This window comes from Cuculus canorus, chromosome 1 (genome assembly GCF_017976375.1).
Source record: "Cuculus canorus isolate bCucCan1 chromosome 1, bCucCan1.pri, whole genome shotgun sequence".
In the NCBI taxonomy this organism is placed as follows: Eukaryota; Metazoa; Chordata; class Aves; order Cuculiformes; family Cuculidae; genus Cuculus; species Cuculus canorus.
Window position 1 is genome coordinate 79,495,499 of NC_071401.1, and position 17,144 is coordinate 79,512,642.

The window sequence follows — 17,144 nt, forward strand, 5'->3', positions numbered from 1 at the left end:
AACATGGGGAAATGATACTATGCTTTTCTATGTTATTGAACCTCTCCAAATCAAATGTTTTCAAAAGAAAAATCGTCGAGATGCAATCTTTCTTCAAAGTCGGTAATGAACAACAAAACAATTTAAAGCAAAAAAACTCGAACATTCTTATACTTCATTCTGTATGTTTCTAATGCACTACTTTTATGGCTTTGTCAACGTAAAAGACAAATGCACAAGAGTAAGCAACCTACAGCATAAAGGCAGGTCTTTAGAATAAGAACTATACCTGAATGAGTCTCAAAGAAGAGAGTCTAGCTTCTGGATTTCAGCAATGAAACAGTAAAGAAGTGAACATGCATCAGGTATAACAAAAACTAATGACTGATTAATAAAAAGAAGTGGAAGACAAAACTAAGTTAAAGCAGCATGAACTATTAAGTATAAACACGAAACAGCCACTTGCATTTCTAGCAAACAAAATCACAATAGGTTACAATATACACATGCCAAATATGAGAAGAGCAGATATCATCATATTGCACACTTAGGACAACTAACTAGAAACTACATGCTAAGCATGCTAGAAAATACCTTCAATAAGTTTAGAGAAACAAAAGCTTTTTCTACTCACAGCTTACCATGCTGATACCTTGGCCAAAGAAGTTGAATTTGCTTACCTCCTGTAAAAGATCTGCCTGTTCAATGGCTTTGAGAACATTTTTCTTGGAAGTCTCCTGAACTTCCCCTCCTAGAAGGAACTCATCCAGAATGAAATAGGCTTTTTCAAAATTGAAGATGATATCAAGTTCACATACCTAAAAATATCAAGCATTATTGCAAAATGAGAGGACACCATCTATTAAGGTGTATCCCCCACAAAATTTAAGTCGCACACAGCTTCACCAAACTTCACCAAATCAAGATATCAGACTCTAGCTATAGTCTTTTAAGAAGCAGACCAACAAAATAAGTTTAAATCAGTCCTTTAAGTAAAAAAAAAAAGAATTTTTTTTTTGCTTGAATCAAGAACAGTTACAGCAACGCTTTTAAAAGCATTTTCATTGTTAGAAAGGGGTTCAATCCACAACTATAAGTCTGATGTGTCTCTTCATGAGGCAAAAGAATATCCCTAATAAAAGTTCTTGCCTGCAGCATCCAAAGGCAGATCATGCAATCCCACAGGAAAATCAGAACACATACTAATCTCAAATTTCTTATTCATCCTGTGCATTTCCTAGTCAGAAGGACTAGGAAGGCAGAGGGATGAGCAGCAGTTTTTCTGGAAGTGCTAATATACGTTACTACAGTTGTTTGCTGTCTGGGTAAGCAGATGTCTATCTTGTCTTTTCCTTAACACTCCTGCTAGTTCACAAACAACTGCCTCTAGCAGCAGTAGATGTAAGAAATGCTCACACACTAGAGCGATGACAGGGAGAAGAAAGCTGGATGCCCAGACAGAAAGCTAAGAGTAAGATTTTATCTGACCTCAAGAGAGACCACTACGAAATAAAAAAAACAAAACAGGCAATTAATAACAGCTCTTCTCCCAAATTAGTAATTTAATTCTGTATTTTGAACAGTCATACTGGCAACTATTAGTTTAGTCTGGCCAAGCAAGCAACATAAAATGTGTTACATACACCTTTCCATCAGCTAGCTGATTACAGTTTTTAAGTGCTATGAACATAAAGCAAAGCGACACAGTATAGAGACTAATTAAAAAAAAATTAAAAAATTACTAACTCACACTGCCAAAATACTTGTCAAGAAGTTCTACATAGCGATGAATTATTTCCAGAGTTATTAGTTCGTTGTCCTGATCTTCGATAGCACAGCAAAAATAGAGGCTTGCATATCTGTAACGACAAAATCTTGGTGTTAGCATAAGAACATGAGCAAATTTAATGTATTATGTTCTCAGTAGTCCTTCACACTCAAGTTTACCATACCAATACTCTGAATCAATATCAATGCAGGTTCTACCAAGGAAGGGCTGAAAGACCAGCAGACATGCACAGGGATCTGCCGCCTTACATCAAGCAAGACTTCAGTCTTTACCGTCCTTTAGCTGATTGAATTGAATTAGCCTAAGAAGTGGCCAGAAAAAAAATGTATTTTATTTTCTAGCCTCCTGTCAGACTTCTGAGGCAAGATATTTTCTCTACTCTCTGTAACATCCAACCACTGGAACAGTAATCAACAGATTCAATCTTAAATTTGTATCACACAAGCTACATACAGTTATTCAAAACTACAGAAAATGCCTTGGGAAAGATAAATTCAATTAAGAATCAGTATTTGGTCTTTTATAGAGAATTTAAGAAGTGGCCAAAAAGAAAATCTAACACTAATGTCATATACCTCAATCACTATTAAGTCAATAACTCTAATTGTTTTGATATCAGACTAACAAGAGGCCATCAGCTGGTTTCTAGCAATCTATTTCCAGCTTGGAAGACAAGGAATTCTTTATTTCAGATATAATCTTGAGTTCCACTTTAACAAAAAGACCATCCAGTTCCATACTCTTGTTCAAATCATGTTTTAAAAAGCTGATGCAAAAACAAAACAGGAATGAAAGCTGAAAAATGCATTTAGTCTTTTATGAAGTGTCAAAAGCATATGCCACACAGACACAAACACAGCACAAATGAGATTTCAAGTAACACCTGTTATAACTGATAATTTACATAAAGCAAAACCAGCTTTTGTTCACCTCTTTAGAGATGACAACTGGTCACACTAAGCCAGCCCTATTGAAAAAGAAGTCATCAAGATCCATGCAAATTACAATTTTAAGATGCATATTTGTAACATTTATACAGATTTTATCAGCTAGGACTTGGCAAGCTCCCAAAGAAACAGTCAGAAGGTTTGGCCAGAAGTCCCACAAAAAAAGTTACTTTATACTATGTTCAAATTTGTCTCCCAGCCACTTAACTAGCATCATTTATGATATCAAAGTTCCCCATTCCCCAACACACTGCTCTAGCTGAGTTAAATTCTTATGGCTTCATCATGAATCAGCATAAATTTCATTCCAAAAGCTTAAACTATTATTAAAAATTACTGTCTACAACTTCTTTCCATCTTACTACCAAACATGATGGAGGGCAAAGACCGGAAGACGCTTCCATTGAAGCACTTAAAACTTCAATTCCCTTGCTCTTTTATCTCTTCACCTGCACTGACTTGTCAGATCATCAGAAGTTCTATCTGAGCACAGCTCTTTTGATTTTAAACTGTTATGTTTGTGCCTCACTGATTCTTCAAGGACATTTGCAGTCACTGTAATAGCGTGCAAGATTATATCTTTATAAGGCACCTTCTGCACAATTTTTTAAAAAATTATCAGAAATAAATGCCATAAAGAAAAAACATGTTTTCAAAACTAATAAGGAATTTATGAGTCAAACTCCATGTTAACCTACTTCACTGTAGAAAAAGCAGCGTTGGTGCCTTAGTTTACATTTATGGTAATTACCAGCACTCAGGCCAAATCCATCTAAACAAAGCTTTCTTCATATTCAGATTAGCAACACCGATTACTATGAATTACAGTTAAACTGTTCCCACAGTGTTTAAATATGAGTAGAATCACATACCAGCAGACCTTAAAATTTCACTCAAATATTTGAGATTAATCTACATGGGACAGTCCCTTTTGTGCTTCCATAGTACTTTAGAGACTCTTTTGATGCACAGAACTATTTTATGCAAATACTTCAAAAAAAGGAGGGGAGGAGGAAGTCACAGAGGGGGAAACTACCTAACATAAAACACTTCCTAGAAATACTTTCCTAGTCTGCTCTCAGCGTCCTCATTTAAAAGAGAACACAACATACCTTTAAAAGACTATTTGGCAGCTGTGAGCAGACTACACATTCAAGGTCTGCCAACTGCAGTTTTGGAGAAAGAATACCAAAAACCAAGAATTACTCGGTGGGGACTCTAATAAAAAAAAAAAAGGAGGCTTGGGTATCTATCTTATATGCAAAGAATATTTTTCCAAGTATTTTTTTAAGTAGCAGCCGTACCTAATTCATCCCTATTCAACAAAAGAAAATAAATGCAGATTCAATAAGCTTACAAAGCAAATAGTGGAAGAGTATGCACAAGGCAGCCATCATTGCAAAGGGCATACTATAAACATATACTTTTCTTCAGACCTTAATTATGAAAGGCAATAGTTCATCGTAATTTTTTTATCTGCAGGCCAGGGCTTGAAAAGAAAAAAAAGCGTCCACACAGTCTACTGCAGATAAACTAGAGGTTTTGCCAAGTGTAGCAGCTTACATGCAGAGTAAGATGAGTAGATTACTGTATTCAGACTGAAAAAGACTTCTCCACAGAAGTGTTGTTTTTCCCTAATGAGCCTGAAAAGAAACCTGTCTTTCATATGCATCCAACGAAAAGGCAAAGCCTGATAGTAAAGTATGTCACATCACTTAAAAGCAAATGTAGTGAATTCCAAAAGAAACATTCTGCTCTTTTTCTTTCTATTGTAATTGAATGTGACTTCTTCCCATCCATAGGTATTAGTAGCAGAATTTTAAGACCCAAATCAGCTACTTACACTCTCTTAGGGAAACACTTGATGATAAACATGCTCCACTTGTCAGAAAAGGGATCAAAAACAGAGACACTGAAAACAGTTTGGAAAAAAATAACTAAGAATGTAATATGGAATAAAAGAACAAAAGGAAACACAGGAGGTATAAATAGTCATAGAAATTCCTGCCTTCAGGTAGATGGTCTTAGCCTCTGCTTCAGCAGAGTTCTCCAGTATTACTCTGCTCTCAGCCAGGCTCGGTAACTCTGCTGAGGGATCAGGTCACTGCAGGCAGAGCCTAACTTGTAAATCCACCCAGTACAGTAGTGTTGTACTAGATGACAGAACACCTGCTTGAAGTCATCCCCAGAAGTCGGTCACCAGATAAAGCTGCAAGCCATGAAACTGTCAGTATCTAAGTCACATTGCATGAAATTCTAACTGCAGAAATTCAAAGCATACAGATTTTGGCAGGAGCAGAACTAAACTGCAAATGGCAAGCAGGCTGTTTTTAAGAGGCAGACAGGTGCTTAAAGTGAGCCCGGGAATCTGGAGTTGGTGATAGTTTACCATAGCTGATCCAGTGAAAACTGGGACCACTAGAAGTTGTGCTTGGCAAGAGATTTTTCTTACTCCCCCAGAAAACTTCCACTTTTCTTTATGAAAACAAGTTCCGAGACTCTAGAGCAGGCAGATAAGTCACTACTGGAAGATAGAGAAATCAACAGTGGTAACACTAACCAAGATAAGCACTTCTTTTACAGTGTCTCATTTCAGCAAGGCTATATCCCCTCAGTAGTTTCATAAACGTACAAAAGCTTGATGCTAGTAATCCTCCAAGAAACAGCTGCTGCTTTTTTTATGCCGAGGTCCTCTTAGTGCCACAAGAGCTACAATATTGGACAAAGAGGACCTGATCAAGTTAAAATAACCAGGCTTCAGTACCTAATTCACGATAATAATTGCATTCAGTTTTACAGAACCAACCTAATCAACACCACAGTAACATTTAAAAAAAAAATACAACTGGCAATTAAGAGGTACACAAAGGAACAAAGGGATCATGTCAACTGCTGGGCACAGCACATACCACTAGCCACTGGACACCTTAGCTTAAAGCTATTTCAAAGCGAAGGGGCTAGCTACTTGCTGAATAGGCTCTTTTGTTGTTTCTTGCAGTAGGGGAAGGGTAAAAAGTTTTAAAACTTATTTTTCCATAGTCTTTAATATAAACCACGGTTATGGTTAGTTCATGTTAAACTAAGACAATTACCACAACATTAAGGGCAGCACAAGCTAAGACAGTTTTGTAACTTTATACTGCAAATACAGTTCCAAACTGACACAAAAGCAAAGACAAAATCCTCAAATTACCCATCAACGATAATCAAGACCCATAATCGTTAACCAAATGCTAACAAAGAAAAGTTTACATAAAGTTCTTTTATTTTGCAATTCCCAATTTTGACTGCAATACACTACGAAATGAAAAGAATACTGCCAGAAGCTGAAACAGTGAACAGCTGAGATTTTCAAAGCAAAAAAAAAAAAAATCCCATATACTAAGTTCCTTTAAGTAAAATCAGAAATTTTAACATTTAACACATTTCTCTGCCACAAGGGGAAACCTGCACTTAACTTCGACCCTATCTGCTCCAATACCACTACACATAGTTTTCAAACGACAAAACACAAAGAGTGCCCGTTACTTGTGTTTGTCAAGTTTCTAATCAGCGCTATGCAGATGACTTTCTATTTTCATAAAGTGCAATTTTTGTTGCCTTCCCATATGTAATTTTTTTTCCAGCAAGTCACTTCAAATTTCTGTCTCTTGAAGTCAAAAGCTCACATCCTTTTACCAGCCTGAAAAACATTCCTCCAAATCAACTACGAAATGCATACATCCCATATCATGAACCATGTCAAATGCAAGGCACCTTTCCAAGTGTGAATTAAGAAGCCCACAGTAACTGATACTATTGTGCAACCATTATCACAGAATGTTTAGGTTGGAAGATCTTAAAGACAGAGTCCAGACATAAACCTAAGACTGCCGACTCCACCGCTAACCACGTCCCCAAGTGCAACATCTACACATGGTTTAAGTACCTCCAGGGATGCCAACTCAACCACTCCCCTGCACAGCTAGTTCCAGTGCTTCGTAACCCTTCAGTTGAAGAGTTTTCCCCAATAGCCATCTAAACCTCCCTCAGCGCCACTTGAGACCATTTCCTCTCATCCTATCGCTCAGTACTTGGAAGAAGAGACCAACACCTACCTCACTACAACCTCCTTTCAGGTAGTTGTAGAGAGCAATAAGGTCTCCCTTCAGCCCCTTTTTCTCGAGGTTGAAGACCCCCAGTTCCCTCAGCCACTCCTCATGACATTTGTGTTCTAGACCCTTCACCAGTTTCACTACCCTTTGCACACGCTCCTGCAACACTACACACATGAAACCAAGGAAAATTAAGTTATAGACACACAGTCAGAAGCAGATGCATTTTAAAGACACTTGGTTCTGTTTTCTTGAAGTTTCATTCAGCAAGCATCATAAGGTCGATATGCTTTGGAGGCTAAACAAAATAGTCCAGATCCCTTGATAAATGTTAAGTATCAGAAGGCAGAAAAAGTTACTGGCTTGCCCATTTTGCATTGAAAAAATGTTCTTGTAAAAAGGTACATCAAGGAGACCCTCGAGAATACTTCTAATAATGTCAATCACTCTTTGAGTTGCAACAGATAGGTCAATTCTCTTAGACATTGAGAGTAAATACACTCTAAAAACAAGAATAGCACACCAATTTCAACAATTTAAGACCCATAATAGCAATATACACGTACAATAGAAATATGTACACACTTTTATAGCTCATATTGAAAAAACATTTGCACCACAAGGTTCAGATCCTCCTCAATAACACACCAGATAATATCAGATCATAGTGGAAATGCTCAAGAGCTTTTTTGTCTGCAAGCAATTAGGAGCGCCTTTTGCAGTTTCACAAGCCACAAAGTTCTTGTAGTGGTGTTTCCCTTTTAGTCACCTAACTTTCAGAAATTATTAGATTCCAATTTATGTGGTCATCTTCTTTGGGTTATCTACTTTTGAGCTGTAACAGATTTCTCTCTACAAAGACATTTTACTACTTGGCACTCATCAACTTCAATTACAGTGTGACAATTGGAAAAAAAAAAATCTGTCTCACAAACCTAAAAGCTGTTAATGTTACCAGATACAGGAACTGAAACTACCACCTCTTACACTCAGTTCTTCTGGTGATGTTTTAGCTTAATGAAACTTGTAATAAGAAAGTAAAACAAGATTTGAGATGTTCATTAGCCTGATATAGGCTAATCTTAAGGAAGATTTCATAAGCTGACTGTGCCAGATTGGTTTACAGAAACAAGCTACTGCAGTCAGCTGTGCACACCAGCAGTCTAGCAGATGGACTGCAGTCTACATCCAGCCCAAAATGATCTAGCAAATTTCTTTATTCTCCTTGACCACAGGACCCACAGCACGCTACTGAGATGCATGTACACCAGAACCACCAGCAACTCAGTCATATGCAGATTTCCACCAGTTCCCTAGACACAAAAGGAGACAATGAGTAGTTGTTCACAGAACTAAACAGGGAGGGAAAGCAGCTGTGTGCAATCACCTCACCACCTAACTGCTGCTCGAGACTGGGCAAGGAAGAGAACCGATTTACCTACTCTATACAGTTTTACTTTACTAGCCCCATAGAAGCCCAGCTGAAAGAGCCCTTGCAAGCATCATTGCTTAAGGGATCACAGACAGCACATAAGCAAGCTTGTCTACATGTATATGTAGAAGTTTTGTGAGGAAATTCAGAGGCAGAAGAAAAACCTGCGCACGCTTTCTTTAAGCACAGCCCTATGCACTGCTCCTCTTCCTTCCTCCTCATGTTGAGGAACTACATGCATTAGATAAACCGGCAACATCCACGTGCATGACGTTACGTATAACTGAAACCAGGACTTAAAACATCTAAACTTTCTTTATTCTACCCATTTGTTACACTGAAAAGAGAGTTACAAACTCTTCGTTTCCATTCACTCCATGCTCCCTACAGAGATTACAACCGTATTTATCACAGGGCACAAATTATTTGTTATCTCAATAAGAAAGCAAGAACACATAAACCTTCCGAAGTTTAACACTAACTAGGGAAGGGAATTAACTCATGGTTTCGTAGCACCAGTTTCAGGTGGAAGAGACGCAGGCTACCTAATCTAGATGAGGATTACCTTTATTTGTAGAAAAAGTGATTTTCACACTTCTACATTGTAACACATTATAAATATCGGCACAAAGCTAAAAAAAAACACTTGACAAATATTCCTGGAAGAGTTAGGAACAAGTGAGAAATTGCTTCTACCACAGGGAAGCCTGTCATAAGTTCTTCAATTAGGAGAAAAGTTTTTGTACATAACAGCAAAAAGGAAAAAAAAATAAACCCAAAAAAGGCAAACTAGATACTCTGAAATTAACTTACATTTGCAGGTGATTTATGAAGTCACTGCTTCAGGTAAATGTTTATAAAATTTAGTTTTTCTTTATCACATATTAAATCTTAAATGCATAAAAATATGAAGCATGTATGCACTGCGTGAATCCAGACACAGAACCAAGAACCACCACTCCTTATGGAAGTAGACAGAAACCCCATTTCTTTTCTTCAGCATATTTCTAAATGCATGAGTGATTTTCCACACATGAATGATTCCTACTTGGTTATCAAATTAGATTCAAGGGAAAAGTCAGTCTTCTCCATAACCAGCAGAGGGAAGGAAGAAAACAAATAAACAAGACAATAATCAACCTCCATTATTTTCTTGCTACTTATTATGTTGTTTGCGATGTATACCAATTACAAAGTTAGTGAGACAGAACAACCTTTTGTAGACAATCTTCAGGTCTCTCCATTCCAGGAAGCTGCACATTTTCGGTTTGCGAGCTAATACTGTTTGAACAAGTTCCCTTGTGATTTTCTTCTTTTCTTTGTCAGATAACGGGACATACCACTTCTGGAGTCTCAGTTTCCCCTGGCGACTAAAAAGCAACATAAACTGCATCTGTTGGATTAGAAGGAGGGGGGAAAAAAAAAAAAAAGGATTAATGACAGTCTCTTAGTTCTAAAAAGATTTCTGTGAGGAAAACTAAACAGGAAGCAAGATAGCCATCCAAAATCCAAACTGCATTATGTATTTCTATAGCTGTGGTAGATGTTACACAAGATTTGGAAGTACCAACAATACAAAGGATTCTGCTGAACAAGGTCAGTCAATGCAGAGACAGTATAAAGGATACACAAGTTTTAGAAACAGATGTCAAAACCTCCAAGGAGAAAGTAAATACACCCCAAATTTCAGACAAACCATGTCCAGCACTGCTATGGCTGCATTTGCGTTTACCACAGAAAACGACAAAAAAAAAACCCCCACCACTATCAGAGCCACCTCCTCAAATAGCCAAACTAAATTTCTATTCACCGGATTAGAGACTTAGAGCAGGAGCAATTCGTACTTAAGATCTTCCCGAAAAGCCTCCGAATACTTTAAAAGGCATTATATCTCCCAACGGGAGCGTCCTACGGCATAGAAAAGCCTAGTCTTTTCTTGCATTACACAAAAGGAGTACAGATTAAGTGCTTTCCCTGCGGTCCCATGTTCCAGGTCTCGCTTCCTCTAAAAGGAGTGATGTTGCAATTGTGTTTTAAGAGGAACTTGTCGGCTGTGTTTTCCAGCAGCTCTGACATTAAAGGGGCTTTTTTTATTTTTTTGCCTTTTTTCGCCCCTTTTTGCTCAAAGTTGTACTGGGCTGAGGAAGTTTCGCAGGGAATATGACGGAGGCAAAATAGAATGCGAAAGCCCAGCCTAGTCCCGGGTGACAAACAAACCGACAGGAGGCTTCCCTGGGTGGGAGCCCGCAGCCGCCCTTCCCTCCGCCCCGACACCTCTGCCGCCACCCTCCCCGCTCCCCGTGCAGCCGCCACGGCGGGGAGAGAGCGGAGGGGACCGAGGAGCGCCCGTCCCAGCGCGGAGACAGAGGGGGAAGGGATAGGGAGCAAAGGGAAAGAGGGGGTCCCGCGTCCCGTCGCGCCCCTACAACGAGGAGGTAGGGAAGCGAGCCCGCCTCCACGCGGCTGATGCTCACCGTGCCCTGCGAGCGGGGCTGGGAAGGGAGAGGGGGGGAAAGAAGAGCCAGGAGAAAGAGGCAGCGGCGGCACCGCTACCGGAGGAGCTGGAGGAGCTGCTGCTGCTGCCGCCGCGGCTGCCAAGCGGGACTGAGGGGAGGGGACGGAGACTCCACCGGCTCCAGCCCGGCGCGCGCGCGCCTTAACGGCCACCCCTTGCCCCTCCGCACGGGGCGGGGCCGGGCTGGCGGGGAAGGAAAGGGGGCGTGGCCAGGCTGGAGGGCACCGAAAGGGGCGGGGCCAGGCTGACTGGGACTGGCACCGTGGCCGTGTTCGCGGGTAATGAAGGGGCGTGGCCAGGTTGGCGGGGAATGATGGGGCGGGAGCAGGCTGGCGGGGAAGGAACGGGGGCGTGGCCAAGCAGGTTGGGAATGGAAGGGGCGTGGTCATGTCCGCGGGGGAGTGGCCTCCGCAGTTCCCACAGCCCCCCTCCTTCCTCTATGAATAAAACTTTATCAGCTGGTGGGGAGAGATGAGCGCATGCGCAGCGCGGCGGGGAGGGAGGGGACCGGAGGGAGCTCGCCAGCACCCAATCGGCGGAGGGAGGGAGGGGCGAAGCGCGGCTCTGGCCAATGAGGCGGCGGTTCAGGCGGTGGTAGGCGGGGCCGGAGTGGAAGGCGGGGTTAAAGCCCCTGACCCGCGTGGCCCGGGTTAGGATAGGGCGACAGCTGGCGTGGCCGCAGCCAACCACGGGGCGCGGCGCAGCCAGCGGTCCGCGAACAGCCAATGGTCCGGTGGGGCTCGGAGCCGGGGAAATGACATCAGTCAATCAGGCGCCCGCAGACCCGGGATCGTCCTGCGGCCGCGCCTGCGCGCCGCCGTGTTTGCCTCGAGCACGTGCGCGACCCGCGGGGGGGGGGGGGGGGCGCAAATAAATAAAGTGCCGGCAGATAAACTGTTGTTTTGGAGTTAGGTTGGACAGCACGAGAGAGCCATCTCCATCCATCGTATGCAGCCAGACGAGAGCTGGGACAGAGCGTGTTTCCCCCTTACATGCATGTGTATGAGCCTACCCAGAAATCTTATGCATATTCTATTACTTTCCAAGGACTAATTTTAATGTTATTATGAACTTCACAACAGTCAACTCTCTCTCGCTAATTCGGAGCTGGCTGCAGCTCTGCCTGCCCTTGCGTTTGGGGTGGGGAAAGGCTGCAAACGTAGGTGATTGCAGAAGACACATCTGCTCAGCACAGATCGTGCTTCACACAAGACTTTATCATCTCTAAAGAATGAACAGTGTCTGGGAAAACACTGCTTAGAATCTTACAACCACAGAGTAGTTTGGCTTGGAAGGGATCTTAAAGACCATCCAGTTCCAACCCCCCCACCATGGGCAGGGACACCTCCCACCAGACCAGGCTGCCCAAGGCCCCATCCAACCTGGCCTTGAACGCTTCCAGGGATGGGGCATCCACAGTTTCCCTGGGCAACCTGTGCCAGTGCCTCACCGCTCTCACTGTGAAAAAATTCCTCCTTAATGTCTAGCCTAAGTCTGCCCCTCTCCAGTTTATACCCATTGCCCCTCATCCTATCTCTACAAGCCTTTGGAAACAGTCCCTCCCCAGCTTTCTTGTAGGTCCCCATCAGGTACTGGAAGGTCTTTTGGAAGAAAAACATGCTGTTAGAGGGACATTCTCTCTAACTTCCAAAAAACAATTACTTAGATGAAACATAACTCATTTTTATCTTAAATCAAAAACATTCCATTGTTTGTAATAGTGACTACTTCTTGTATCAACTCCCTCCTCAGTGAGAAGATCACTCCAGCACCGTGAGAGGGCTCCCCCTGTGTGAGAGGGCTCTTCCCTGTGAGGAAGCGCCCCCTCATGTGGGGGCTCCCCTGTAAGAAGGCTCCCCTGTGAGGAGGATTCCCCCACGTAAGGAGGATCACCCCGTGAAGAGGCACCCCTATGAGGAGGAGCCCCCTGTGGGGAAGTTTCCCCTTGTGTGGGGGCTCCCCTCTGAGGAGGAAGCCCTGGTGAGGAGGAACCCCCTGTAAGAAGGCTCCCCCTCCTGAAGGGGCTCCCCCGTGAATAGGATCCCCCATAAGGAGGATCCCTCTGGTGAGGAGGAACCCCCTGTGAGGAGGATCACCCTGTAAGGAGGCTCCTGTGGGAGTGAAGCCAAGTGTATGGAAGATTAATTGGGACTAAGTTAAATCATGATTAAAGCTGGTACCATGCATATTAAGATAAACATTATTAAAAAGACCAGGTGTTCCAAACTAGGCACACAGGATAATAAATCTTGAATGTATGAGAAGGCTGGGCTGGGGAAAAAAAAAAGTCTAGGAATAAGTGGATTGGACATATGACTGAAACCAGTCATGAGAGTGTGGAACAGGCAGAACAAAATCTCCTGTTTGTCTCTTTAGTTCAGGAACCGAACAGCTGTACAAAAAAAATCTGCCTGAAAGAGATCAGCCGGAGTGTACTTTCTTAATTTGACTGTTGCATGCCATGCTGATTTAGAGAATATAGTTAGAGAAAACCACGAGGTCTGCGTTTCCTTCATCGCCACAGGCTCCCCCTCGTGAGGAACCCCCTGGTGAGGAGGAAGCCCCTCAATGAGGAGGATGCCCTCCTGTAAGGAGGATGCCCCCTGTAAGGAGAGTCCCCCTTGTGAAGGGGCTTCCCCATGAAGGAGATGCCCCATAAGGAGTATCCCCCTCATGAAGGGTCTTCCCCATGAAGGAGATCCCCCATAAGGAGTATCCCCCTCCATGAAGGGGATCCTGGTGCAGGCAGCCTCACTCCTCCCTGGAAAGTTTTTCCGCAAAGTCACCTTGATTGCTGGGTGGTAATTAGATTCACAAGAAGAGCTGCCGGCATATGTTTAGCAGTGTTGCATTTCACAAATGCAGTTTTGGTTTTTTCATTCGTGGGTAGCTAAAGTGGTTTTCCATGCCAAAAACCCCCTTGATTTGGAGTTGTATTTGGCTGGCTGGTTTGGGGAGTTTGTGGATTTGTTGCTCTTCTTTAGTTCTAATGGAGATACATGGTGAAATTTTAGTTGAAAGAGATTTAGAGATGTGTCTGTCCAAGCCAAAGTTGGAGCAGCTTATAAAAAAGTCTTTCAAGGACCTAAAGCTCTCTACATCATTGGTGCTCACCCCTCTCTGCCAGCATTGAAAATGGCAATAATCAGAAAAGATTACTTAACCCACTGATCCTTTAACGGTGTAACACGGTGATTGACAAGACTACTGCAAAAGATTGTGCTCCCCTCTGTATCTCTCCATTAGGAGTAGCTCTAAGCGCTTTGGGATGTGTCACACTTTTATTACTTTTTTTTTTTGATGCTTATAAAAAGCCTATTCTTCTGGCTACAAAACAGCTGTGGCAGCACAAACCAGTGCTGGAAATGCTTTTGTGTAAAAATGTGGATGGTCTAAAAGGAGAACCAATTTTCTGGCATTTCAAGGAATGCTACGATCAATTGTACTTGAGGGAAACTGCAAATATATTTCTGATTTTATAAGAGAAAAGCGTTGTGAGGACAAGGAGAAGTCCATGAAAGCAAACTGAATAGATAAGGCAATTACAATATCAGAGTTCATGTAGAAAGTGAGAACTACTGTTGCAGGGGCTTGTTCCTGTCATGTTTAATGTTTGTTTAGCAGCCATTCTGTTCTCATTTGAACTTGCTTTTTATCAAGCACAGAAAAAGGTGTGTATGGAACTGTTACCTCGTAGTTTCCCCTTATACCAGTGTATTATTTTGTCCTTAGTAACTGCCATGTACCGTAGCTCTGCTTGTTTCTTGTGAGGCTATTCCATGGTCTAAAATATCCTGTTGTTCGGAAAGCATTCATAAAGGTGTCTTTCCTAATCTGCACTTTCCTGTTCTTGAAATTAGCATCATATATCCCATATGTTCTCTGTTATAAGTGCATGCACGCTTCAGGTGCTTCTTGATTTCCTAAGTCATTATTTAAGCCAGCAACCAATTTTCATTTCTCTTCATCTGAGCTACTTCCAGTATATTAGCATCATTATGGTAATAGAAGCTCAGAAGGAAATTTCTGAAGGAGTCACACCAGACCTGTGTTATGATTTGTAACTTCGCAGCTCTGAAATATGTCTGTGTATGGACCAAACCACACATTCTACAAACGCTTAGTTGATTGGAATCAGGCAAACTACAGATGGTTCAAGTAATGTGTGTATTTTGATGGCATAAAGACAAATTCTTTCTCTTGATCCTGCATCTTTGTATTATTTTTTTGTCAGATTTTCTACTCTTGTTTCAGTTTATGGTTTCATCCAGTGATACAAAGACATTTGTTCCACTGTTTTTCTTTCTCCTTTCTGTTACTTGGCTGGATTTCTTCAGACTCTAACCTGGAGTTTCTTAAATAAATCTCCTCCTTGTCAGAATCAGTCTGCTAGATATAATTTTAGGTGGTATGATAAGGCATAGTAGACCAGTGGTATGTCAGGCATGGTGGGAACTGTGTCTCAGCAGGTCTAGCTCAGCTGAAGCTTTCTGCCTTCCTTAGCCTGCTCCGCCTCCTGATGACTCTTCCAGCGAGGGAATGCAGTTTTCCCAAGTTTGCCAGGATTGCAAGTCATGATCATTCTTAACGCGTTTCTCTCAAATGAGACTGCTTATTTTAAGCAGTTTAAGGTGTAATTCCACTGCAGGTTCAGATTATCTAAGTCCCAACTTCCCACATCTCCTCCCGCCATTCCCAGCTCCTTGTTGGCTGGCACATCACTGCATTTCACACAGGGTATTGCTACTTTGGACTGTACGGGTGAGGATACAATAAACAACTAAGAGAGTTGGTTTCAGGATCGAGCATCTATGCCAGGAGGGCAGTGACAAACAGAGGTAATGCTGTCCTTTCTGTTTGTGCTGTTTCTTTCAGGAATTTCTAAAGACTTTCTGTTGTGGGGTTTTTTTCATAGTTGCAATTTGTACTAATTACCCCTCTTTATACTGACTCCATCACTGTTTCTGTAAGAAATTATCTTGTCACTTACCCATTACACTAGCAGTATACTGAACTAACTGTAATTATCAAATTGATAAAGATACATATGATGCCTAAAACAATAATATAATAATAGCCTGAGTATTCCACAAATCCATGACAATGCAAATGTCATGCAGTCTAATTTCAGACATGACACAGTGAGTCTTCTGCTAATTAGCCTTTGTATATTGTCTTATAACCAGCTTTAACAAAATTGATTTTAAACAACAAGCACAGTATTTTGGTTTCTAAACCACGAATGATAATGCCCTGGTTTATTATGGATGGATTTTTTAACTGCTGTAGTTGTCAAATCCTTGCTGTTCTATTTTAGATCTAAGGCGAAGTCTTTGGGGAATATATCCATTGACCATAAGACATTTAAGGTCTCCAGCCAAGAGTTTGCTCTCTACATTATTTCCAGCATGACTTGAGACAACAGAACTGCCTGGAGCTGGGGAGAGAAGCAGAGTGGGAGGAAAGGAAGCTTACATTAAGTAGGATTAAATATGCTTGGCTTTGCCTGGTATGGTTTCTGTGAGTTCTTGAGTTTTTTTTCTTTGTTTGATTGGGGGGCTTTGTTTGTTTGTTTTTAATTAGTTAGAATATAGTAGATCTTTCTGGAATATTTGGTCTTACCAAAATTAATAAGGTCAATGTCTTGGCATTTGGCACTTTGTGCATGATATTAATACCAAATCTGAAGCCCCTAGAAGAGTTTTGTTGTGTTTTCACTGTTAGCCAAAATGATGGGTAAACCAAAAGGCCTTTATAACATGAACTATTTATTAATTCTGATGAAAAATTTATTTACTAAAATTTAACAGCTTTTTGGGTTGTTTTTTCTTTCCGTCAGGGAAGCAGCGTGGTATTAAGTAAATAAAGTCTTGGCTTCTTCCTCCCTTTTAACCATTTTCAGCACCATAACGAGGAGGGCAAGAGACTTTAAAAGTGCATACTGTATCTTTGCAGGCTTCTGCTAAATTAGGTGGTGGATATATGAGGGAGACTCATTTTATTTTTAATTTATCTTCTTGATGCTCAATATCAGACTCCATTTTCATTGACTGAATAACTGTGGAGTCATTATGAAGGCAATAAGAGCTGAGTTACTAGCCTTAGAAGTGATTACTGGTAGACTTTTGCCTCTTAAGCCTCCAAACAGGATGTTGTATGATTATATGCAATTCTCATCCCTGATGCGCTCTCTGACTATTGGCCAAACTATCAGTGTACCACTATGATTCATGCAGAACACTTAATCTGAGTGGAGCCTAAGTAAGTATACATGAGACCATAAATGACAGTTTTCATTGCTATGCTCCTTTTGTTACATGGAGCTCTCTCTCTTGATGAAATACTATTTAGTGCAATCTAGTAGCCTGATCTTTAGATTTGAGTAAAT

At 41.5% G+C, this 17,144-nt stretch overlaps 1 protein-coding gene across 5 annotated transcripts in view; it reads right to left on the reverse strand.

The window, feature by feature from the left end:
• AP1S2 (adaptor related protein complex 1 subunit sigma 2) overlaps positions 1–10,925 on the reverse strand; it is a 32,037-nt gene extending 21,112 nt beyond the window's left edge. For 2 of the 5 annotated variants that reach the window (XR_008453123.1, XR_008453130.1), the window contains exons 1-4: positions 10,716–10,925; positions 9,456–9,634; positions 1,730–1,838; positions 660–797 (exon numbers count right to left, since the gene is read on the reverse strand). Coding sequence is in view for 1 of the 5 variants with exons in the window: in XM_054084971.1 (XP_053940946.1) it covers positions 660–797; positions 1,730–1,838; positions 9,456–9,634 (426 nt within the window). In the remaining 4 variants the exon portion in view is untranslated. Of the gene's footprint in view, positions 1–268; positions 301–659; positions 798–1,729; positions 1,839–9,455; positions 9,635–10,715 lie in introns of all 5 variants that reach the window. The other 3 variants (XR_008453136.1, XM_054084971.1, XR_008453137.1) reach the window with 2 other exon arrangements.
• Positions 10,926–17,144: the final 6,219 nt, after the last annotated feature.